We start from the raw sequence: 26,017 nt of genomic DNA on the forward strand, positions 1-26,017 counted from the left end.
TGTTTAAATGTGAAAACTTATTACATTCATCGTTAATTTATTTCTAATACAAATATGATTTATGTGTATTTCTTTAAAGGAAAATTTCAAATGCAAGTTCTCCCACAGTGTGGCCATGCTGTACATGAAGATGCCCCAGACAAGGTAAGCAAGTTTGTTTTTTTAAAACCAGTTGATTACCAGTATTTTAATTTAGTCTTGGCAATCAAATTTCAGCCTACTCTAAACCTTAGAATCAGAATAATTGAAAAAGTAATGAATTAATATAAGCCATAAAGTAACTCTTATTTTCAAAGATATTTCAGGATGGATAATTAGTGCTGTCTTATCCAATAATTGTGTCCTGTAGAGGAGTTTTTTTCTTTGAAAATCACCAGTTATGAACAATAAAGATGTTTGTTAATGGTAGTTTAATAAGCAATCAAATGTAGCTAAAAATTTGTAACTTTATCAATAAAAATAAATGGTTGAGATTTAAACTCTAACAGTATAGGATTGTAAAATTGATTAGTATTTTAATGACCATATTTGCGATTTCTTGGAATTGTTTTTTAAAATTAAAGTCTTAACATCAACTAAGATTGATTAAACATGTTAAGTGGGTTACAGCATTTACAAAACTTGGTGTTTGCATCTCTGAAGTTAAAAATCCCTTCATGTGTGAGGTCGTCTTCAAAACTGGCAAACCTCCAGTATTTTCTGCTTTATATTTTAGTCATTCAAGTCTGTAGGATTTTTATTTCTTAAAATTTTGAATAGTTTGAAAAGCTTATTGTACTTTTTAACAAATTTGCAATCTGACACAGTGGTTGGGCATTATAGTCTTTTTAACGCCAAAATCTAATAATCCTTTGCATGAAGTACCTTCTGTAGTAACTGTGAAATATTTATAGGTGGCTGAGGCCATTGCAGCATACATGATTCGAAATAGGTTTACAGAAGCAAAGGGTGATATCCAAAGGTAAGAGTTATTGCCCCTTTTTTTCTCCACTACATTTGAATAATCGCAGTATTAAGGAAGATCATTAGATTAATCAATAAGCTTGTGGTGAATCCTAGGTCTCGTTCATTTTCCTGTCCGATCCTATCCAAAAATTTACTTATCAGAAAAAAATATCTGTACTATTGTTGACTTTAAAATCTTTTAATATTTCAGTATTTGTATAATTTATGCAATTCGATAATCAGTATAAAGTTTTCTATTGTTATTCCTTTCTCTTTACCTTTTTGATTATGTTGATCCTATGCCCACTCCTATCTCTAAAAACTGGGGACACAAGTTATTACTTTGCCTTATGTTACATACTAGACAGCAGTGATAAAAATTAGCCCAGATGGTGTTAAATTTAAAATAATTATAAATCAACAATTATATAACACCTAATCTAATTTAACTAACTCATCTAAACTTAACTAAATTTATCTACACTTACCTAACTATGTGCGAATATATTGGTGTGTGTGGACTACCCCAAGCTACTATAGCTCAAGGCCCAATTCTCGGAAGGCGGTTCAAAGTTCAGTTTCGAAAATTCAGTGATGATATGTGGGCTTGAAATTGATGCGACATGCTTTAGATGGTTGCCACATGCAGGCCTTAGATGAATACGACACGCAGGCTTTAGATGGATCAGACACGCAGGCCTTGGGTGAAATGAGCAGCTCTTGAAGTGGGTGAAAGAAAGTTGGTTAACTCACGAAACCCTTGTTGAGTGCTTCAACAAAGTGTTCTTTGCAGATAAGTGTCAACTACAGTTCCCCTCTTCTTTGGCATAGGGGAGACGAAGCGAGTGATGCTCACGAAGTTTCCAAGAATCCTTTCTGTGTGTCAGTCAAACAAAAGTGCAGTATTTCTTCTGAAAGTAGAATCCTTTTCGTGGGTCAGTCGAACAAAAAATTACCTTAATTCTTTTTGGTCACAAAGTGGTCTTCTCCATCTATAATTGACAGGAGGAAATCTGACAGTTTGTCTATAACCACACAATGAGGCTAAGTGGGTTGGCCTCCTGAGCAAACTTTTCAACAAGCTGGTCACATGGTCTCTGCCCCTGGCTTCCCCTGGGCTTCTTCCCTTTATTCTGCAAATATGTCAACTTTTGGAACATGCTGTCTTCAAAACCTGCTGTTAGTTCACAGTCACTTTCCAAAACCTGCAAGGTTTGTTAAATCTGTTCTCTTAAATGGACAGTCCCACACCAATAAAATGAACTGAAAAATGGGAGAACATCACGCTTATGAAAACCCTGCAATACAAGATATCAAGAAAGTTTTCCCTCATCCTCTTTGCAAAAATATTGTTAAAAAGGCCTAATTGCCATTTTCTGTACATTATAATATCCTATATAATTAAAGAATATAGTAAAGAAACTATATTTTCTACTAGTTTTATATCTTTATATTCCATTGCCTTTTATCAATAAGCATATAGACAACATGGTTAGCCTAGTTGTTAGCACAACGCTGTTACAGCACCAGCGACTGCTGTTACAGCACCAGCGACCACTGTTTAAACCCACTGCTGTCTGTATGGAGTGTGTACTCTCTCCCCATGTCTCCGGGTGCTCCGGTTTCCTCCCACCTTTCAAAAATGTAATTGGGTGGCGCGTGCTAATGGGCCAAAAGTACTGTGCCGTGTGTCTAAATTTGAAGAACTTTAAGTGCTCCTATCTGCACACAAGGGCCATCTGCATGAGCTTTGCTTTGTACGTATCACAGAATATGTACGTATACCTGTAGACTCATTGTAGATGCTGGAAACCTGAAAATGCTGAGAGTAAAACAAATAATTTTTTTCATGTCATAATGTAGTTGTTTAAAAGAGAAAAATATTTGTAAAAGCGGCAGAAGCTGGAAATGGAAAAACAGTCTATTGTTCAGGCAGCATAATTTTTAAAATTAAGGTTGAAATATTCTATTTAATTTTTCTCTTTTCTGTTTTGACCACAGATGTAAGTATATCGTGGATGATTATGCAGAGACTTAATTAAACAGTTTGAAAAGTATTTTAGCAGTTTGCATTCCACATTAGATCTTTATTAATTGAAGCAAATGAAATTAGAACCTTGAATTATCCAAAAGGTTTCCAGCCATTTCCTAAACTAATTTTACAAAACTGCAAAGGTTCTCCTTGACAGTACTCAAATATTTGAATTTTGCTAATCTGCTTATGTGGGTTGAGAAGTGTTCCAGCACCTGTAATCTCCTGTGTGTCCCCAAGAAAATAAAGCTGTCTGATTTTTACTGGTCTCAGACCTCAAAATAACTTGCATTATTTAATGTGAAGTGAAACACAGAAGTTCACAAATGGTGAAGTTATACTAAAAACATAAAAATGCTGTAGGACTCAGCAGGCCAAAAATGTTGATTATATAGAACCATAGAAACAGGCCCCTTCGACCCTTTTAGTCTGTGCTGATCCTCTTTTCTACCTAGTCCCACTGACCTGCATCCAGTCCATAGCCCTCCATTATCTCTCCCATCCATGTACCAGTCCAAATTCTTTTTAAATGTTAAAACTGAGCCCACATTCACCACTTCCTGTGAACTGCTGGGATCCTCCAGCATTTTTGTGCTTTTATTGGATTATTTAACGTTTATCAGTTGTTTACCAGAGTTTCCCATTTTCCTTGATGTTCTTGTATTGAGCTCTGATTTTTAATAAAATAGTTGATAGGGTCAAGGTTACAACCTCAGGCTTAGGAACACTGATGCAATTCTGTACGTGGCTAAGATTTTTGGGGATTAGGATAGACTACTGGAATGTCTGCCAAAAAAAATGTTCTTTTAACACTTTTTGCACAACATTTTCACTTGTCAATTATTTTGAAATAATTTGTTTTTAAAAAATCACACATAAATTCAAACTTCTTGCCTCTGGCAAATATTAAAATAAACTATTAAAATTAAATTAGATGTGGGCAGGAGGGCCTGTTAATGTGCTGTACAAGGGCTGCCCAAATACACCAATCAGCCTTCAACCCCTGTATGCTCCAGGCATATGATGCTCGCCCAATAATTTAACAAATACGGTATCATGCCTTTATTTATATCTATTATTTGTGTATGGATAATGTTGCTGACCAGAAAGGGTATCTTATTGCATATATTATTCACAGAGAGTTTGAGATGGTTTCTTTTTTTGTTTCAGCATTTATCCCAGTTTTTAATAGATTCACCTACCTTCATATTCAAGTTTGACTGCATAAAGATGCACCAGGTGTCACTGTGATGTATCCACATATTGCCATCTGTAATACAACAAAACTGGGATGACAGAAGTCCAGATTCCTCCTCCACTGTTGGCCTGTATTCATTGATGGAATCTGACACTGCACAATGGCTGAATATAACCATCTGTTTGTGATTTGAAGATTAAACCAATTAAAAGGGGATTTCTTACTCAGACAATGTATTTTTTTTTGCATACATTTTGCTTTTGATCCTGGAACTATTTCCTTTAGTACTATTGGTTGAAGATTTAAGATGTGCTTTGGAACTGTATTTGAGAGAGTAATTCCTGCAGTTAAATTTAAATGTGCTTTTAAAATTGAGTTTTTTTTATTCCTTCAGTGAAGTATTTCCAAAGTCAGAAATCATAGAAATAAAATGGGAAATACGCGTGTCAGTATGTAGGACAACCCAATGGAATATAATAAACTGCTGGATTTTGTTTTGTAACTGTAGCCATTGGAACTCAACACTTCCTCACACTAAGATTTCATCTGATTCAAAATAACTTTGGAATCTGCTTCTGGGATCAAACTTTATTGGCCTTAATTGTTGACATACTTTGCACATTTTGTTTTCCATTGTGACAAGATGAAATGTTTATTTAAACCAGAATAATCCAAATTGTTTATTTAACAGTGTTCAAATCGTAGTTAAGCAGTTGTCTAAAGATGTTGGCATATGGAAGAAGTAGGCAACAAAGTTGTATTGCCTTGTACTCAATAGCATGTCATGACTTCTTCTCCACCAGGAGAAATATCTACATAAGGGTAAATACTTGTTCAACACAGCATCCAAATCCGTGATATTTTAAAATAAATTTAGTACACTGTACTTGGAAAGTAGGAGGCAGTTCATGAGATCTGAAACACTTTTTCAAAGTCCACTTCAATAAGAAGCAGGGCTTGTTTAACCAAGTGTGAAGTGCAAGAGCTTGGATTAAGCTCTCTCAGGTAATTTAATGTGGCTTGACTTTAATGCACGGAGTTGCTCTTCAGAATCGAGACTGTAACTCACGAGCCCAAAAGCTGCAAATGTTTGGAAAAATCATACCGATGTGTTCGCAGGTCAGGCAGGTTGGCAAGGAAACCAGTTGAAGTGTGTGTTCTGGGATACTAGTCAGGGGCTTGTAAGCGGAATTATGCACTGTTGCATCTGGATGCCTATTGCCAATAGATTTGATGTTCAGTAAGAAAGAGTGACAATAGAGTTCTAGTAATCTTTTAGAAAGATTACTAGAACTCTTCTGTCTAGAAATCCGATGAATTGTTTCACAATCAACATTCTATTGTAACTGAAGGAAGGAATGGGGAGGTAAAGCTGGGTTTGGGGTTCAACGCTCCAAGTTCCCATTCTCACTCCAGCACTCTCAGTTGCTTTGTGGGAAAGCTGGTTGATATTAAGTGCCCAAGGCACTCACCTAAAATATATTTGCTCTTGAAATATGTTCATTGTAACCTAGTGTCCAATTTCAAGCTCCTCCAAAATTTAAAAGGAACTGGGCAGAGCACTAGCTTGTCTGCATTTTCAGATTCTCCAGCTCTACTGCAGCTGAACCTGCTGTGTTTAAAGGTTGGTCCTCTTGGCACCTGTCTTTCAAATCCGAATCCTAGGACCTTTTTACTGTTGTGTATGCAGTTTATGAAGGGCTTCCCACTTGATGTATCATCACTTTTTTTTAGATTTTATGCAAAATGCTTCCATGGTTTCCACCTCCATTCTCTTCTCTAGAAGTTCCTCCTCTATGTTTATGTTCATGAGAGGTTATAAAACAAAATTGTTAACTTTTTATCTTTCTACAGATGCTGCTAGACCTCTAGAAAGCTTTTGAGCATTTTCTGTTTTTAATGCTATATACTTTTTTTAACTTTTAGTAGTTTGGGTGCTCAAAATGTCAGTTTTAGATTAGCCCTTTACTAACTTGCCATGTGACCCTTTTTTTTAAACAGCACATTTTATTTCTTTAAAGCTCCTAGATGTTTTCTTTCAAGTCTGAGTACCCCAAAGCTATTTAACTCCTCTTGTTTTCACCATTGGGGAATGAAGAAAAATATACTGGTGTGTTTCGTACAAAGTATTAGCACAAATTATATTTTTGAAATAAAAGGAAAACTATATTTAAAATTAGAAATTTGGAAGTCGATATGTAGACTGACTTCAGTGAGGAAAGCAGTGGCTAAAAATTGTTTTAAAAAAAACGTGCTTTTTTTTCTAAAATAGACTTTATTTGGTCCAATTTCCAAAGTTTTAATAAAGTTTGATTTAACTTGGAGAAAATAATGCAGAACAAAGAGCCCAGTGTTTGTTTTAATTTTAGCTTTACAGTATTATTAGTGTTTTACTTGTAAAAACATGGATGCTGTTTTGTTTTACTTGTACCATCATTATGGATCCAGAATGTCAAGATCTTGAGTTAAATCTGATGTATGTTTCTCAATATCTTCTGTGCTAGTCTGCAAATCCAACTGGTTACTTTTTGTTCAAAAAGGATAATTCCAATAACAGCAACATCTTTGAGCCGAACAAAACTGAAATTTATATTGTGATTTGAAATTTGGTGGAGCTTCAAGCTCCTGCAATGCTTCATGTCTGTTTCCATTAAGGCATGCCAGATATAACAATGGAGAGAAAAAGTACAGTCTGTTGACTTATAACCTTTGTGGAAATTTAGCTTTAAGTTATTTAACTGCAACTGCTAAAATCTTTGCACCTGAAACAAATACAATGCCAATGGGCAAGATTTTTGAAAGTATACTTGGATTTTTTTTTTGTGGTTGCTTTTTTTCTAAATGTCCAATATATGGCATTCTTTGCTTCAGCTCCCTGTGTTGGTGATGAAAGTATGATGTCAAACAGTAATTTAATAGAAACATATTGATTTGGGAAGCTGCACCTTCAGCAATAGCTGAGAGTACTTCTGAAGTCTATCAGAGGTGCATCATTGCGTCATGTCTGGAGAAATTACCACAGGATCCAAATGAGTCAGCACACAATTCAATCCTGCTTTACAAAACTCCATTAGATGGGGTTGTAAGCTTAACGTATCTGCATGGAGTCACCTATTTGCCCTATGAGTCAATGTTTATGGCAACCTGAACCTAATTCTTTTACAAATTTCCTCGGAATGGGATTTTTGAAAAAAAAATACTTTGCAGCATTAATCCCATAATCTGTCATCTATCAAAAAAAAACCCAAAGCAATGTTCCAATTTTGTGACTTGGATGTGCTTTTTCTAACGCATGACTGATGCCAAATCATTAAATGAGTCAGGAATATACAAGTTATGATGGTTTCAATCAAGAGTTGAGGTTGCTATTTAAATCCAGAATACTTAAAACCAAAGGTCGATTATGCATCAACGTTGAATTATAGAACCAATTCGTTTTGTTTTAATAGACCTTTAGCATGAGAATCTTCATGTTTCTACCCCAGAAAATGTTTACAAGTATTTAAATGGTTGCCAGTTTTAATTTATTGTGTTTCTGGAGAGAAATGAAACCGATGGGTAAATTAAATTAATTTTATTTAATTGATTATCTACACTTTAAAGACATCTTGTTCAATAACTGTGAAGCCACTAATTTGTAGTTAGTAGTGAAACAATTGTGGAACTTTCTTTACTTATTTCATTGAACTTGCTGTAATAATTACTTTTACACAAAAAATAAATTCAGTGCTAGAGTGTTAAATATTTGAACTGTTTACTGAAAATTACAACTAACTTTAAATGTTTTCAGAATTCTTTAGTTGGGCACCAGATATGTTTAGCACCAAGCTAATCTGTCTCATTTAAATAAAATGCTTGGTTAGCAATCCACAAAAATGTGAATCTCGAATGTTTCTAATTCAGTTTTAGAAGAAAAGTTTATGGTAAATGTACAAGGCAGAAAAACTAAAAATGAAAAACAATGGGTTAATAAATAAAATAATTACCATGTGTACTCTCAAAAAGTACCCCCTAAGATTTTGTGTGAGGTAATGTTAGGTTCACTTGCTAAGCCAATGTACTCAAACTCAATCTTCCTGTCAGATTTTATTGCACAAACTTCATATCAGGTATCATGCATTAAAAATTGCAGTCAGACAGCTGTGCTCTGTACTTAATTCTTCTCTCCAGGAAAGTCAATGCACCATTTGTCTTACCTGTACATGCAAGGACACCCCGATCTTGCTTGCCCCCATCTTTCCTGATCTATTCCTATTTGAGCAGTTTTTTTTGCCATCAAGTGGATAACCTGTTTCTTCACATTATGTTTATCTGCCATTGCATTTGTTTACCTACTAAATCTGTCTAAATAACTCTGGAGCTTTTCTGAATTTTCATTGTAATTCCCATCCGTATTTATTTGTAAACTTGGACATATTACACTTAATTCCCACAACCTCTATGGTGCAAGTACTGAACTCTGCAATATTCCACCAGTCACTGCCTCCCTCTCAGAGGAGCATCCATTTATTCTGACTATTGCTTATATGCCAGTTAGTTCTTTATCCTCAACAATACTAATTCTTTAGTCAAGACCCTGCCAAAAGCCAGAAGGTCCAGAAATGCCATATTTACTGTATTCCACACATCCCCGTTGATAGGTCAAGGGAGTGGGCAAAATATTTGGGGGAAAATAGTATGTGGTCAGTGGGTCTAGGCAGAATAATTGTTCAGCGCATACTAGATGGGCTGAAGGGCCTGTTTTGTGCTCCACTGTTCTATGCAAAAATGTTATTTGCTTTGACAGGGGAGAATAATAGGTTATAATTTAATGTAAGGGGACTAGGGGTCCTCAAGAAACAAAAACCTGGCAAAAAGGTTTGAAGAGCAAGAGGAAATCTTATTAAAACAAAGATTGTTAGAGTGGGGTGGGGGGGGTGTTGCTCCCTTGTGGAAAAGTCGAGGTCGAGTGCAGTCTCAGAATAGTTGTTGGGGTGGGGGGGGGGGGCGGTTGGTTTATACATTTAAGGCTCCGATAGCTCAATGATTAGAGCACTGGTCTTGTAAACCAGGGGTTATGAGTTTGTTCCTCACTGGGGCCTCATTTCTGTAAGGGGGGGGAGCTTAACAAAGTGGTGACTCTGTCTTCATTACAGTAGACAAAAGGTAAAGAATTTCGTGTATGTTATATTCTAAATGTAGTATTTCGTGACAATAATAGAACCTCTACCTTTTTTAAAAAAAAGACTGAGATGAGGAAGAATTTATCTTCATGGCTTGAGATTCTATGGAACTTCCATGTACCAGAACCTGTGGAGGCTGACTATTTGAATGCCTGAAAGGCTTACAGAGATGGATTTTTATTCAATCAGGGAATTGAAGATTATGGGGAGGGGGTGGGAAAGTGGATGTGGAAAATTGAATCAGCCATGGTCTTATTGGATGGCGAAGCAGGTCTGTGTAGCCAAATGTTTTTATGGTCTTGGTAAAATTTTGTATTGACTAAGGACTTGCAAAGCATAAACTTGTCTCTTGCTCAAAAATTATTTTTTTTGCATATTACTAATGTTTCAGGGTATCAATACATATTATGTATATTTTATCATGTGTTTATAGAAACCTAAAATCTGACATTTTGATTTAACAAATTAATATTATTGTCATTTAATAAAACAGGTGTAATATATGAAATTTACTTTAGTCTATCATAAGGCAAAGATTTGCAATCAGCAGAAATTGCCAAATGCCTATTACATTGAGAGAAAGAGAAACAAAGGAGTTTCCCCCAGTGTCAAAGTATCTATGGAATTGTTTCCAGCGCTCCCACAGCCACACAGGCTTCCGTCCAAGCCATCAGCAACCCAAGCTTCAGGCTCAAACGTCCAACGTGATCAGGAAGCCTTCAGCGCCCTCAGCACCCTCTTGCATCCCAGTTCTGATACCTGGTACCCTTTTAGCCAGTCTCCAGCAATCCACAGGCTGGTGTGAGTTTGTTGACCACAGTCACCTGCAGCCTGCATGGGTTCCTCACCTTGAGCCCCTCACTGGTCTGCTGCTGCGGTCACCATCCTGTGGGGCTCTCCTCTGCTCAAACAGGAGGGGGGGGGGGAGGCACCAATTCTCTGTTTTCCCTTGATTCTCCAACCCCTCAAGGGTGCTGCCAAACACAGGCACTGCCATTTTGGGCCCTGACCAGGCATTCACAGGATTTTAAAATAAACCACTGTCACCTCCTTTATAAGGTCGTTGAAAGCCTGCACGGGGCCATCAGTTGGTGGACTTGGTGGTAGAGTCCTGTGGAGGATTGCTGTCTTCTCTCTCTGCTCTTTTGCACTTTGGAGAATAACAGGATTTTTCTCAATAATACTGTCAACACCAAAAGCTGTCCATTTTCTTTTTGCCATACCTGCTAAAACCATAAGAGATTCTAATGCGTGGGCTACCAATGCAAATTAACTTTGATTATATCCTTAAATACAGATAATTCCCTCACTCTTGGCCTCCATCAGTTGAGATCAACCATGGTTTTACACCTCTGGTAGTCACTGGTTTGTTTAGCAGTGCCGATTGTGGCAGTGGAGGCCAATCCTAGAATGACCGGCTCTGTCACAGTTGCTGCATTTATAGGGCATCAGTGAATCGCCCACTGTGCTCTTTGCTTAGCTTTCTGCACCTTAAACTGACTCAAGGTCATTCTATCACCTTGCTCTAGGTGTTGATGAAGACTACTTCATTTTTTTGTCATCTGCAGTATCCTCCCAGTACCCTGTGTTGGTTTTTGAGGCTTTCATATTGCACTTGCAGAGGTCCTTGAAGTGAAGCTGGGGTCTACCAATGTTCCTCTTGGCTATTGCTAGTTCTCCATAGAGGATGTCTTTTGGCTGTCTACTATCCTTCATAACGCCTCAAACCGTGCATCTTGGCGCCTCACAGTTTGGCGGGCAGCAACCTCCTTTGAAGAAGACCGCAGAGCCCACCTCACTGACAAAAGGCAAAGGAGGAAACACCCAACCCCAACCAACCAATTTTCTCCTGCAACCGTGTCTGCCTGTCCCGCGTCGGACTTGTCAGCCACAAACGAGCCTGCAGCTGACGTGGACTTTTTACCCCCTCCATAAATCTTCGTCCGCGAAGCCAAGCCAAAGAAAAGATCCTTCATGTGGACATGGCCCAACTAGCATAGTCTGCGTTGTCTTAAAGATTGTGGGAAGTCCAGCATGGGAGATGACCTCAGAATTTGGGACTGTCTTTCCAGAGGATGCAGTGAAGGTTGTACAGATGAAAATTGTTAAATTCCCTTTCTGTCTTGGAGTAGGTTGACAAAGTCTCAGTACTGTACAGGAGGGTGCTGATAACGCATGCATTGTTCACCGCCATCTTGATCTTTGTGGCGAGTTTCTGATCCTCCCAGACCCGTGAGGAGAGTCAAGCAAGGATTGATGCTGCTCTGCCGATATGCCTATTGATCTCAGCATCAGATTCCCTCTCATGGAAATATTTGTGTATATTCACAAAAATAATCGGCAAATACATATATCAACATAACTTGCACATGTCACATGAAATTGAAAAAGAGTTGCAAATTTTGGAATTATGAAATAAAAGCAGAAAATGGCTGGAAAAACTTAGCAGCTCAGGCTGCATCTGGGAAATAAGCATTTTTCAGATTATGGATTTTTCCTCGGTTCTAATAAAACATTTAACTTTCTCTTCAGAGATGCTGTCTGATTCAGTGTCAGTTATTTCATTCATGGCTTAGATGTATCCATCAGATCCACCCAGTTCCCCTCTTGCACACTTCTCAACACCCAGTCCCCAGTTTACCTTGGTTCCCATCCCACCCTGCCTATTTTCCCATTTACCCACACTCCTTCCTCTGGTTTCCTCATCACTCCCCCGAAGGTTCCCATCTGCCTCATTCATCTGGTTTCACTCATCCAGAATCTGCAGGTTTTTTGTTCTCTCCCTGTATCACCCGCCAGCCTCTGTCACCATCTCCTGAACCTGGCTCCAACCCCTTACCATTTGCCAGCTCCTGGCTTGCCCCTCCACCCCAACTCTTTTTATATTGGCTATCTCAGCCCGAAATATTAACTGTCTCTCCCTCCAAAGATTCTGCTTCAGCTGTTGAGTTCCTCCAGCATCTTTTTTTGCTGGATATATACATTTTAAATGCTTATTAATATATTCAAAGAAGGTTCCCACCTCAATTTGTAACAAGTAATTGCTCTAGTTTTTTTTTAGCCAAAATACCACAACTACTCCCTCAAACATTTTGTGCTGTGCCACTTTTGAATCAAATCATTTAAAATTAACAGAAGTACAGTCGACTTCACAGCATCTTTTACTGATCCTTATTCTCAATACTGATACTGCTCCAAACAAGTACAGTAAAATCACGTTTCTCTGCAATTCAAGCAACCGGCAAAAAGAAAACTATGGAAAATAAATATGGGTTTAAAATTGGCACACCTCGCCCTTAATTCTCCATACAACACAGTCTCAAGCAACAGGAAAACTTGTTTATTCGGCATCTACCAATCCTTGCAGGTGCCGGATACCAGGGGATTTACTGTATATTTACTTTTCCATTGCCATGGAGGAGAGAGTAGGAGTACACCCTATGAGCAGGTGTTGGGTAGCCAATGGCAGCAACTGGGGTAGAGCAGATGGAGGAGAATGTATGATGAAACCTGCAGGAAAATAACCATCTGAGATGGCAACGTGAACTTTGTTGCTGGACGATACTAAAATTCAAGTTAAAGGGAGTAATCAGAAAGTTCAATATTTTCTTGAAATAGTATTGCAAGGTGAGGGTGGAGGCAATAGTTTGAACAAGATTCAAGCTATGGATTACAAAAATAAATCACTCTTGGATGATTAGAGGCATTTAATAATAAGGAAATAAAACCAGCTTTGTTCCAGTTCATTTCATATTTAATTCCCAATGGAAATTATCCCCAGAAACCCAAGGTTGGATAGATTTTTACATAGTAATGGAATTAAGGGATATGGGGAAAAGGCAAGTAAGTGGAGATGAGCCTATCATCAGATCAGCCATGGTCTCATTGAATGGCGGAGCATTCTTGACGAGCTAGATGACTCAGGCTACTCCTGCCTATATTTATGTTCTTATGAAACATGCAAAATAGCAGTTATTTCAGTGACTTTGATTTATAATCTCTGCCCTTGTTTATTGAAGATTTTTTCTCCTATTCCAGAATTACAGATGTGATTAGTTCATTTTAATTTTCCCTTTGTTCCAGTTTTTCCATATCAGATGCATCTGACTTTAAACTTCCTTCAGCAGGGAATTCCGTTTTGGCTGCAGTAAGAGACCAAGTAAATGGATCCATTGGACAATAAATCCTGGTCTGATCGTGAATGTTTTCCACAGACAAAAGCGTTATTGCCTGGAGTTGACAACTATTCAACTCCATTTCTCAGATTTGAATCGACACATTAGTGGGTTTGGCTGCAGGCCAGGTTTCCTCAGTCAAGGCAACTCTAGAGTTTCCAGTCTTTCTTTCCGAAACACATGGTGCCGCTTCTCACTGCATAAAGTATAGGTTCTTGCATGCCAAGCTGGCCTGTGACGGACAGGTTGGTCTCTTACTCATCTGGGTCAGCGCCACACTTCCTTTGAAATTCTTGCCCATGTTCTCGGATCCACTTGTTAGCCACTGAAAAGTTTTTTTTTAAATAGAGAAAAAGAGTTGTTAAATAATTACAGGTTATAAAACTGCATTCTCTGCTGTGGTTAAATCTGCAAATTCAGGTGGAAAATAGGAGCAATAATTACTCTTAATTAATATGGAAACAATAAAAATAGTGCATATTTATATATTTTTAAAAATTCATTACTCATCATAATTTGAAATATCTTCATTTAAATTATCTCGGATTTTGAACCTAATTACCATTTTGTGGTGTTACTTACGATTCTCATTATTATAATAAATTTTGAATTGCCGTTTTTTTTTGGTCTTTCTTTCATACTGTTTTAAATTTTGAAGTTTACTCAGTTCCTGCTGCTTTTGCATCTTTAATGAAATAGTTCTCAATCTAAATCTCCTATCATCCATCCTCTGGACAGTCAACCAGTGCATGAGCTTTACCAGAAGTAGGTGTTAAATTCATGTAAATCTGAAATATAGTGTCGTTAATGACCTCCAGTCCAAATTTTAAATTCGGATCCCATAATCCACTTTTGGACTGGCTAAAACAAATACCAGTAAGTCAAATCCTTTCTAACTGCTTCCAACAGGTTTCCTGTCTCTATACTGTTGTAAAATAGTTTCCGATATGGCGCAGTCTTAAATTTACCCTGATACCAGCCAGGACCCAATAGGAAAAGTATACGCTCATCCTGCTGAGCACCAAATTCCACTGCATTAAACCTGATCTGGGAACTCTTCAAAATTGGACCGCATTGTACATGTTTACACATGGAAAGCCAGAAATTTAAGCAGATGCAAGTTTTCTCAGAATCACAGGACATTTGCCTGGGATCAAAAACTATACTTTGGAAGATAATATAAATTGCATGGTACAATTTTAAAGCAAGGGCTATATTAGATTCAAGTGTGCACATATATATAAAACTGCAAAACTGGCAGGTTAAATTGATATGCCTGAGAAGCAGCACACAGAATCCTGAGGTTTATAAGCAGACTCATGGAGATTAGGGTCATAAAGTTAGACAGCACAGAAACAAACCCTATGGCCTAACCTACATATGCTGACCATAATGCCAACCTATACTAATTGTACTTCCCATTTTGACTGCACGGTTAACATTGCACTTAGCAGAATGCAATTAGTGCCAGCAAACCGGGTTCGAATCTGGCTCTGCCTTTAAGGGGAGTTTGTATATTCTTCCTGTGCCTGTGTGGATTTTAACTGGATGCTCTGGTTTCCTCCCACCCTGCAAAACATACGAGGTTGTAGGATAATTTGGGTGAAATTCAGCGGCACAGGTTTAAAATATTTAAAATAAATAAAATAATTTCTACTCCTTTCCTATCCGATTGCCTATCCAAATGCTTTGTAAACGTGTCTCTCCACCACTTCTTCCAGTAGCTTGTTCCACCCACTGTGTGGAAAACTTGCCCCCAGATCTCCTTTAAAAATGTCCCCTCTCCCCAAAAACCTATGGCCATTTTGAGACTCCCCAACCCCCAGGCTCCTATTATATACCTCATCTATGCCTTTCATAAATTGATAAACCTCTATCATCCCTTACCCGCTGGTGTTCCAGTGAAAATAAACCCAACCTATCCAATCTCTCCTTGTAACTCCGTTCCAGGCAACACTCTCGTAGATCTTCCCTCTTTCTAATGCTACTGTAGCTGACTGCAAGCTCCTGCCACTCTAAAGAAGTTAGCCAATAACAAATGCTTGTAAAAACACAACGCTGGAGAATCTCAGCAAGTCATGCAGTGTTTTTATGTAGCAAAGATAAAGATACATAACCAACATTTCAGGTGTGAGCCCTTCATCAAGGTATGATCAAAATGTAGGTAGGCGTCCAAACAAAATGGTGGGGGCAGGGACAGGAGGAGGAGCACAAGCCCACATGCATGAGGTAATGGGTGGATAAAGGAGGGAGGGCACACCATCAAATAAAGGGAGGTGGGGTGGCTCTGTGAATGGAGAGGGAAAGGGGTGGAGAGCTGGAGGAAAGAAGACAGAGGGATGGGGAAGGGAGGGAGAATGGGAAGTAGGCGAGCAGAAACTGGAGAAGTCAATGGAAATACCATGCAGTTGGAGAGTGCCCAAGTGGAAAATTAGGTGTTATTCCTCCAATTTATGGGTGGTCCTGGTTTGAGAGTACATGAGGCTGTGGATAGACATATCAGCATGGGAATGAAGTGCATTTTCCTCCCGTTTTACTCAACAACAAATGCAAATTATTTTGACGCAAATACAAGAGAAATCAGTCAGCAACTAATTTTCACGTGCGTAAATCACTCAACTGGTCGATACTTCTTTAGTACATGGTTTTGCTGCATTATTGAGATCCAGGTTGGCAGTGCAGCCATTAAATAATGATCTACATAAGTTGCACATTCCCAGGGAGTATTAGATGGCTTTCAGCCTTCCCAATGAGGTATTCTGCAAACATATATACGTACATTTAAAGAAAAATCACAGGAAAGGAGAAGGCACGAGCAACGTCCATGGCAATAAATGTTATACAGATGCATTTTGTGGCATGTGTGTTGATAAAGTTTCATCCCTTCATTACTTGGTTCCTGAGTGGAGAGTCTTTCCCCCTGATCTCATTAATGGTTGCAATAAAACCAATAAGTTGTACAAATCTTTTACCAAAATCTACAGAACACCATACCATACAGTTTGAATACAAACAAATATATAGAAAGCAAACCTATAGCAAGTGACTCTACTGAATGTATTGCAGTGCCATGGTTTAACGTGAAATGACCTGTTTAAAGACTAGGGTTTGTTTTGTCGTGCAAATAAAACTTGAGCCGTTCTGAAGTTTGCCTGCTACATGGATCAAGAATTAACATTGAAATGATATTTTTACTTGAACAAATACTTTTTTAAAAGAGCAACAAACCTGTTTCAAAATGACCTCTCTTCCCATTTAATAACAGAAACGTGTGAAACAGTTTTAACAACTTACTACCTGCACATTCATTCCTCAGCTTTTTATTCAAGCTGCCAAAAAAATTCTCAAGATCTGTTCCTGTTCTTTTTTTAAAAACCTGATCAATTAACATTCTGATTGGTTTTCATCCTCAATGAAGCACTCTTCTGCTTCGAAGCTGCATTCTTCTTCCTCACCCGCTATAAACATTTAACTACTGCACAATTTGCTTGCCAAATTCTTGGGCTTTGACTGAAATTCATTTAGTGAAAGTTGCTTAAAGGGATCAGATATGAAAAAGGGGAATTCATTACAACTCTGCATCAAATGTCTCCTGCAAATATAAACTGGAGGCAGAACAGTTGGCAGCAAGAAGCAACGAGGCATTGAGGAGAAAGACGAGAAAGAAAGGCAGTCCAAATGGCAAATGGAGTGAAAAGGTTGAGATAGAGGGGATTTGATCACAGGAGATGGGAAGATGGGAGAAGAACTCTGCAATAGAGAAGCTGTTTGATTAACCATGTAATTGGGCACATTTTTCCCTTTAACGTCCAAATCTCCTTACAATTTTAAACGGCTTTCTCAGACGTGAGTGTTTCCATTGGGTTATGATGGGCTATGGGCTATCATTTTAAGGACCACTCATTACAAATCATCCACATACCCCATTTGTCTCCAACCAGCACAGGGCAGCCAGCATGTAGCGTGTCTGCATTGCCTTGTCCGTTTTTGTGAAGGTTCCACCAAAACAACGCTGCATTCTAAAATAAAAGCAGTAGAAAATCAATAAAGCACAGAAAATATAAAACTAATATTCACCTTACATTACAGAACCTGTAAAATACAGAGTACTTGTTAAGCTTATCATGTGAATTTTGATGATCTTCAACTTAAAACTCTTTATTATTCCACAGATGACCTCCTGAGTGTCTCCAGTACTTTCTGCTTTTATTTCAGATTACCAGCAACTGCATTTTTTTTTAATTGACAAAAACTTCAAGATTTTAGTTTGATTCATCATGAACATTTGTTATATGATTCATTTTGAGTGATGCGGTTCAAGTTGGAGGCTTGAACTCTAAATCTCCAATGGATTTCATTATTACTGAAACGGGTGAGAGGAGCCAGGTGTGTGGGAGAAAAGAATGGAAAGATGTAACCATGGGAAAAATCTGCTCATTCTATACTGAAAAAGCAGTGGATACTTTATGCATTAAGTACATTCTGGAGTTTATTGTATAATATAACATCAGGGCAAACCTTCAGTGAATAGCAATTGCTGGTCTTTGATAAATTCCAGTCCCACTTTTTCTTCTACATTTAATTATTCTCTTATACATAAGATGCTGGTTTAGCTGTCTCATTAAGATTAGTTTCTCTTCTCTAATTGGCCCCAAGACATTTCACAGGACATTTAAAAGTTAACCACATTGCTACGGGTCTAGGTTTACATTGAGGCCAGACAGGGTAAACGTGGTAGATTTCCTTCGCAAGAAGAACATTAATGAACCAGATGGGTTTTCAAGCAACAATCTGCCAGCTTCGAGGTCACGTTTGAATTTAAATTTTCCAGCTGCCATATAAGCATTTCCTGGATCAATGGTCCAGACCTCTACAATACCAGGCCAGTAATGTAACCATTATTTTACCTCAGACAGCAAGACATACAGCTCAGAAACAGGCCTTTCAACCCATCAATGCCAACTGACAAGTACCCTTCTATCCTAATTCCATTCAACAGCATTTCATCCATAGCCTCCTAGGCCTTGCCGCTCCAAGCACTCATCCTTTTTGGAACAAAATGAGAAATAGGACCAGGAGGAGGCCATCTAGCCTGTTGAGCTTTCTCTGCTATTTACAATACAGCAAGGTAACAGGCCCTCATGGCCCTTGAGCCCACAGTACCCAAATACACCCACATGACCAATTAACCTTCTAACTCCATACATTTTTGGAACATGGAAAGAAACCAGAGCATCCAATGGAAATCCATGCAGATGCCAGGAGAATGTATAAACTCCTTAAGGACAATACCAGATTTGAACTTGATGGCATTGCGCTAAACTGCTACACTAACCTTGGTGCCCTAATAAAGAAGGATTCCTGACACAGTATGTGGACAAGCTGGACAGAGGGGAAGCCATACTGGATCTAGTTCGAGGCAATGAATCTTGTCATGTGACAAAACAACTCCCTCAGCTTTAGCATAGTGGTGGAGCCGGATAGGAGCAGATGAAATTTTGCGAGTGTTTAAACAGGGAAGGGCTAATTACAATGGTATAAAGCAGGTTCTTGACCGAGTAAATTGGGAACAGATATTCGTGGGGAAATGCACAGCAGAAATGTAGAAGTTGTTATGGGACCACTTACGCAGTGTTCTGAATAGATTTGTCCCATTACGATTGAAAGGATCTATGCTTGGCAAGAGAGGTGAAACAGTCAAGAGGAAGAAGGAAGAATACACAAAATTTTGGAAGCCAAAAAATCAGACAGAGCTCATGAGAATTATAAGGTAGTCAGGACGGAACTTAAGATAAGACTTAGGAGATCTGGAGGGGGACATGGGAGGGCCTTTGTGAAAAGGATTAAGGAAAACTCCAAGACCTTCTTTACATATGTGAAGAACAGGAACCTCGATGAAGAGCTCAAGCTTGAAACATTGGTTCTGTATCTTTATCTTTGCTACATAAAGCACACTGTTTGACATGCTGAATTTCTCCAGAATTATGTTTTTACTTCAACATTTGGTGTTTTGCTTAGATGTTCAAAAAACTGTTGCTGATTGACAATTTCCTTCATTGTCTTTGCCTCTCTCCGTTTGTTAAAGCTCCAGCTACAATCTTCCCATTCTGGCCTCAGATCATCCTGTTGTTTCACCACTCCAGAATTAAAAACATCCCCTTCAACTGCCACGTCCCCATGTCCTCGGATTCCTTCTCTGCTGTTCTATCTCATCTTAGATCTTACCTCTCCTTTCCTTCTCTAGCTCAGGATTAATTCCTGTTTGGTGATTCTGCAAGATCCCTTGAGAGGCATTTCGGACATGAAAGGTGCCACTCAAAAGAAGCTTTTGCTCTTTACTCTGGTCACATAATAAGATTGGAGTTTCGAGGCATTTCGATGGCACAATGTAGAGTTCTCACTTACGTTTTGGGGTTGTAATCCATTATTTATCTCCAGCATTTTAATAAGATTATCAAGTTAATAAAAGATGCAATGAATTTGTAATTGAGTTTGATAAATGACAGCAGCGGCTCCTCAGAACTTTGCTGCGCTCCAATGCACTGGAGATGGAATTTCCAAAGAGCAGGATGTTGATTCATTAGGAATAGCCCCTCAGCATTTCTGAGTGAGCTACTCGGGATATAAGCAGTTGGGTCAGCCACATACAGCCCTACGGTATATTTGGCAGATGTTTGATGCAGGCATACCACTCCTGAAACTGAACTTGTAACAAATTAGGTACAGAAGGGCTGCGTAAAGTTAGAAAGTAGCCGGCTGAAATCAGCCTGGTGGTGGTGGGTCACCCCATTTCCCTTCCAAAATAGTGTCCAATTCATGTATTTCTTCACCTCTGCAACACAGCTCTCATGTTGAGCAGTATTCAGATCTAAAGGTGTCCACTTACTTCCATTACTTTATGGAACAACTAGTAGGATGCCTATAATCATTTAATTTGATCTTCTTTTCACAACGATCTTATTCTTTGGCTTGGCTTCGTGGATGAAGATTTATGGAGGGGTATGTCCATATCTGCTGCAGGCTCGTTGGTGACTGACAAGTCCGATGCGGGACAGGCAGGCACGGTTGCAGCGGTTGCAAGGGAAAATTGGTTGGTTGGGGTTGGGTGTTGGGTTTTTCCTCCTTTGTCTTTTGTCAGTGAGGTGGGCTCTGCGGTCTTCTTCAAAGGAGGTTGCTGCCCGCCGAACTGTGAGGTGCCAAGATGCACGGTTGGAGGCGAGATCAGCCCACTGGCGGTGGTCAATGTGGCAGGCACCAAGAGATTTCTTTAAGCAGTCCTGTACCTCTTCTTTGGTGCACCTCTGTCTCAGTGACCAGTGGAGAGCTCGCCATATAACACGATTTTGGGAAGGCGATGGTCCTCCATTCTGGAGACGTGACCCACCCAGCGCAGTTGGGTCTTCAGCAGCATGGATTCGATACTTGCGGACTCTGCCAGCTCGAGTACTTCGATGTTGGTGATGAAGTCATTCCAAAGAATGTTGAGGATAGCGCGGAGACAGCGCTGATGGAAGCGTTCTAGGAGCCGTAGGTGATGCCGGTAGAGGACCCATGATTCGGAGCCGAACAGGAGCGTGGGTATGACAACGGCTCTGTACACGCTGATGTTTGATCTTATTAATGTATTAGTAAATGACGAAGTAATATGAATTCATAACATCGCAAAGATCTTTTTATTCGACTTCCATACCTCACAATATTGATACAGTAAAACACCTGATATCTGGCATCTATGGGGATTGGAGGATGCTGGATGTTTATTTTCCGGTTGCTTGAGACTTACTCTCACAATGCCTAATTAATACACCTGTATTAAGCATAGTTTACCTATCTCGGCTGCACCATTTCATCAGATGCAAGGATCGACAATGAGATAGACAACAGACTCGCCAAGGCAAATAGCGCCTTTGGAAGACTACACAAAAGAGTCTGGAAAAACAACCAACTGAAAAACCTCACAAAGATAAGCGTATACAGAGCCGTTGTCATACCCACACTCCTGTTCGGCTCCGAATCATGGGTCCTCTACCGGCACCACCTACGGCTCCTAGAACGCTTCCACCAGCGTTGTCTCCGCTCCATCCTCAACATCCATTGGAGCGCTCACACCCCTAACGTCGAGGTACTCGAGATGGCAGAGGTCGACAGCATCGAGTCCACGCTGCTGAAGATCCAGCTGCGCTGGATGGGTCACGTCTCCAGAATGGAGGACCATCGCCTTCCCAAGATCGTATTATATGGCGAGCTCTCCACTGGCCACCGTGACAGAGGTGCACCAAAGAAAAGGTACAAGGACTGCCTAAAGAAATCTCTTGGTGCCTGCCACATTCACCACTGCCAGTGGGCTGATAACGCCTCAAACCGTGCATCTTGGCGCCTCACAGTTTGGCGGGCAGCAGCCTCCTTTGAAGAAGACCGCAGAGCCCACCTCACTGACAAAAGGCAAAGGAGGAAAAACCCAACACCCAACCCCAACCAACCAATTTTCCCTTGCAACCGCTGCAATCGTGTCTGCCTGTCCCGCATCGGACTGGTCAGCCACAAACGAGCCTGCAGCTGACGTGGACTTTTTACCCCCTCCATAAATCTTCGTCCGCGAAGCCAAGCCAAAGAAAAAAAAAAATTAAGCATAGCCAGTTTAAAAGCCCAAACTACGAAACTGAACTTACACTGAACAAACTTTACTAGCAACAATATATAAACCTTAAAGCATATTATTTTAGTTTTAGTCAAATTCTTTGAAAACATTTAACCATCATTACATCTGCAGGTTACTCCCCTTCCATGGAGCTGCCTGAAAGGCGAACAATAACATAACAGATAATTAACAGCCCCCACCCCCCTTCATGTTTACCGATAAAACCTCTGACCAGGCAACTTTTGCAAAGCAGGGATAAGAAGATACTTAAAGAGAGTCACCTCAATGGCGAGCAGCATCAACCAGCTCTTTATCCTCAGCAACACCATTGCTGTTTCACACAACTTTATTCAAACTGCTGCTACAAGCAAAGCATGATGAAGACACTCAGTTGGCTAAATATTTGGTCCCATTTTCATAGAACCATCAAAAACTACAGCACAGAAAAAAGGACATTCAGCCCTTCTAGTCTATACCAAAAGATCATTCCGCTAGTTTCACTGACCTGCATCCATTTCATAACCCTCCAGCCCTCTCCCATCCATGTACCTATTCAATTTATTATTAAAACTTAAGAGTGAGCCCACATTTACCACATCAGATGGCAGGTTGTTCCACACTCCCACCACTCTCTGAGTGAAGAAGTTCCCTTGAATGTTCCCCCAAACCTTTCCCCTTTCACCCTAAAGCCATGTCCTTTGGTATTTTCCTGATCTAAGTGGAAAGCGTCTACTCGGATTTACTCTGTCTATTCCCCTCATAAATTTGAAAACCTCTATCAAATTACCCTCATTCGCTCTGAGAAATAAAGCCCTAACCAGTTAAATCTTTCCCTGTAACTCAACTCCTGAAGACCTGGTAACATCCTAGTATATATTCACTGCATTCTTTCAATCTTACTGATATCCTTCCTGTAGTTAGGTGACCAGAAAGACACAATAATCCCAATTTGGCCTCACTGATGTCTTGTACAACCTGCAATGGATAAATATTGGGAAAATTTGGTAAGATTAGAGTAGGTTACATACACACATTTTAAAATAGATCTTATTTGAAAGACTGAAGAATTCATATTCAGTGAACTTTATAGAAACAATGGAGCTATGCACATTTCACAAGTAGGTGCTAATTGAAATGACATCATGAAATGAATAGACCATTGTTTGGATTGGAAACAGGCTGGTTGGTTGAATAACTATAAGGTGCTCACTCAAAGGTCAATGAGAAGCTTTGTTTATCTAAGCCAACAGATGAGAGCAGAAGGATAACTTGTTGATTGCTGAAGAAGGTAGGGATTTTTGCAAGTGAGAGAGTCACAAGGGCTTTTTAGCAGTTGGGAATTGGAAGAGAGAGGGGGGGAGAGAGAGAGAGAGAGAGAGAGAGAGAGAGAGAGAGAGAGAGAGACCAAGCTCAACAAGCTCTCTTGAAAGAGACTAAACAGTCGCAGCTGATATAAGCCAGGAAAAGCTGGTGGGAAACAGAAAGTTCCAGAGTGGCAGATGGTTGGGCAGTGCTATCTGTCTGATGTTTCTCTTGGAATTAAAGGAATAGAAAGGAACTCTGTGGTGACCTGAAAGAAAGAGATTATCACCTGGGGAACTCTGATGGGGCAAGTATCATCAGCGAGACATTGAAGTAACTAATGGTGGTACCTCAGTTGTGGAAATCCTAGAACAACAAATCTCTCTCTGCAAACCCTACAAGAACCTTCCTGAGCGGTAACCATTTACCTTTTCAGCACCAAAGCCTGGTGAACTTTACATATGTTAAATTCTGTGCACAGTATAAGAATTGCCTGCATCCAGAGAACTTGGAAGAAGGAGAAGTGAGATTGAACTGTGAACCAAAGAACTTTTAAATTTACACACACATTATACACGTGTGCTTAGAATTAGAAGGGGGTTAATTTGGGTTAGTTAAGTAAATAGAGATAAGTTAAAGTTTGATTCTATTTTCAGATTTAAAGTTAATTAAAAATAACTTTTGTTTAAATAACCATTTGTCATGGTGAATGTCTATTGCTGCTGGGGTTTGGGGTCCTTTGGCCTCGTAATATCCCAACTCCTGTGCTCAGTACTTTGATTTATAAAGGCCAAGATGGAAAAGCTCTCTTTATCTGTGATGCCAATTTCAGGGAATTATGTATCTGTATTTCCAGATCCCTTAGTTCCTCCGCATTCCTCAGTGCCCTACCATTTACTGTGTATGTCCTACCTTGGTTTGTCCTTCCAAAATGCAACACCTCACACTTGTCAGCATTAAATTCCATCTGCCATTTTCTGTCCCATTTTTCCATTTGGTCCAGATCCTCCAATATTAGTGTCATCAGCAAATATGTTGATCCAATTTCCCACATTATCATCCAGGTGATTGATATAGATATAGACAACAAACAACAATGGTTCTAGCACTGATCCTTCAGGCACATCACTAATCACTAGTCTCCAGTCTGAGAAGCAATCATCTACTCTCTGTCTTCTCCCATTCAGCCAATTTTGAATTCAGTTTACAACATCTCCATGGATACTTAGTGTTTGAACCTTCTGAATTAACCTTCCATGTGGGACCTTGTCAAAGGCCTTCCTAAAGTCCATGTAGACAACATCCACAGCCTTTGCTTCATTTACTTTCTTGGTAACCTATTCACAAAGCCATGCTGACAGTCCTTAATCAGTTCTTAGCTGTCCAAATACTTGTATATACGATCTCTCAGAACACCCTTCAATAATTTACCTACTTCTGACATCAGGCTCACCAGCCTATAATTTCATGGTTTATATTTAGAGCCTTTTTTTTTAAACAATGGAACAATATGAGCTACCCTCCAATACTCCAGCCCCTCTTCCAGGGCTAAGGACATTTTAAATATTTCTGCCAGGGCCCCTGCAATTTCTCCCTCAAGGTCTGAGAGAATATCATGTCAGGCCCATCGGATTTATCTACCTTTATGCATTATAAGGCAGCAAGCACCTCCTCCTCCTCTTTAATCTCTAAATGTTCCATGCCACTCCTGCTTGTTTCCCTTCCTTCCTTGTACACTGTGCCAGTTTCTTGAGTAAATACAAATGCAACAAAAAAAAAACTGCTTAAGATCTCCCCATCTGATTAGACGACCACTCTGATCTTCTAGGGGACCAATGTTGTCCCTTACTATCCTTTTACTTTTAGCATACTTGTTGAAACCCTTTGGGTTTATCTTCACATTATCTGCCAAAGCTATCTTATGTCTTATTTTTGCCTTCCTGATTTCCTGCTTAAGTATTTTCTTACATTTTCTATACTCTTCAAGTACTTTATTTGCTTCTTGTTGTCTATACCTGCTATATACTTCTCTCTTCCTCTTAACCAGATTGCTAATAACCCCTGAAATCCAAGGTTCCCTAGGCCTGTTATCTTTGCCTTTAATCCTGACAGGAATGTACAAACTCGGCACTCTCAAAATTTTGTGTTTGAAGGCCTTCCACTTACTGAACACATCCTTGCCAGAAAGCAACTTATCCCAATCCACTCTTGCTAGATCCTTTCTCATTTCCACAAATTTGGCCTTTCTCCAATTGAGAATCTCAACTCAAGGACCAGACCCATCCTGATCCATTATTAACTTGAAACTAATGACATTATGGTCACTGGATCCAAAATGTTCCCCAACAGATACTTCTGTCACCTGACCTGTATGGTTCCCTAATAGGAGATCAAGTATTGTATCGTCTCTCGCTGGTACCTCTATATACTGATTTAGAAAACATTCCTGAACACATTTCACAAACTCCAAGCCATCCAGCCAGTTTACAGTATTGGAGACCCAGTCGATATGTGGAAACTTAAAATCTCCTACTATCAGAACTTTCTGTTTCTTACATCGGTCTG

At 39.4% G+C, this 26,017-nt stretch overlaps 2 protein-coding genes across 7 annotated transcripts in view; one reads left to right on the plus strand and one right to left on the minus strand.

Annotated features, from left to right (window-relative positions):
* The window catches only part of ppme1 (protein phosphatase methylesterase 1), a 75,828-nt gene extending 68,849 nt beyond the window's left edge, over positions 1–6,979 (plus strand). For all 3 annotated transcript variants that reach the window (XM_069891829.1, XM_069891830.1, XM_069891827.1), the window contains 3 exons: positions 80–144; positions 894–961; positions 4,148–6,979. In XM_069891829.1, coding sequence (XP_069747930.1) covers positions 80–144; positions 894–961; positions 4,148–4,166 — 152 coding nt within the window. In that variant the 3' untranslated portion in view covers positions 4,167–6,979. The remainder of the gene's footprint in view (positions 1–79; positions 145–893; positions 962–4,147) is intronic.
* Positions 6,980–13,026: 6,047 nt separating this feature from the next.
* The window catches only part of p4ha3 (prolyl 4-hydroxylase, alpha polypeptide III), a 74,201-nt gene continuing 61,210 nt past the window's right edge, over positions 13,027–26,017 (minus strand). For 2 of the 4 annotated variants that reach the window (XM_069891836.1, XM_069891835.1), the window contains 2 exons: positions 17,435–17,531; positions 13,027–13,837 (listed from right to left, as the gene is read on the minus strand). In XM_069891836.1, coding sequence (XP_069747937.1) covers positions 13,767–13,837; positions 17,435–17,531 — 168 coding nt within the window. In that variant the 3' untranslated portion in view covers positions 13,027–13,766. Of the gene's footprint in view, positions 13,838–17,434; positions 17,532–23,050; positions 23,126–26,017 lie in introns of those variants that run through there. The other 2 variants (XM_069891834.1, XM_069891839.1) reach the window with 2 other exon arrangements.

The sequence above is a fragment of the Narcine bancroftii genome, chromosome 7 (genome assembly GCF_036971445.1).
Source record: "Narcine bancroftii isolate sNarBan1 chromosome 7, sNarBan1.hap1, whole genome shotgun sequence".
Taxonomy (NCBI): domain Eukaryota; kingdom Metazoa; phylum Chordata; class Chondrichthyes; order Torpediniformes; family Narcinidae; genus Narcine; species Narcine bancroftii.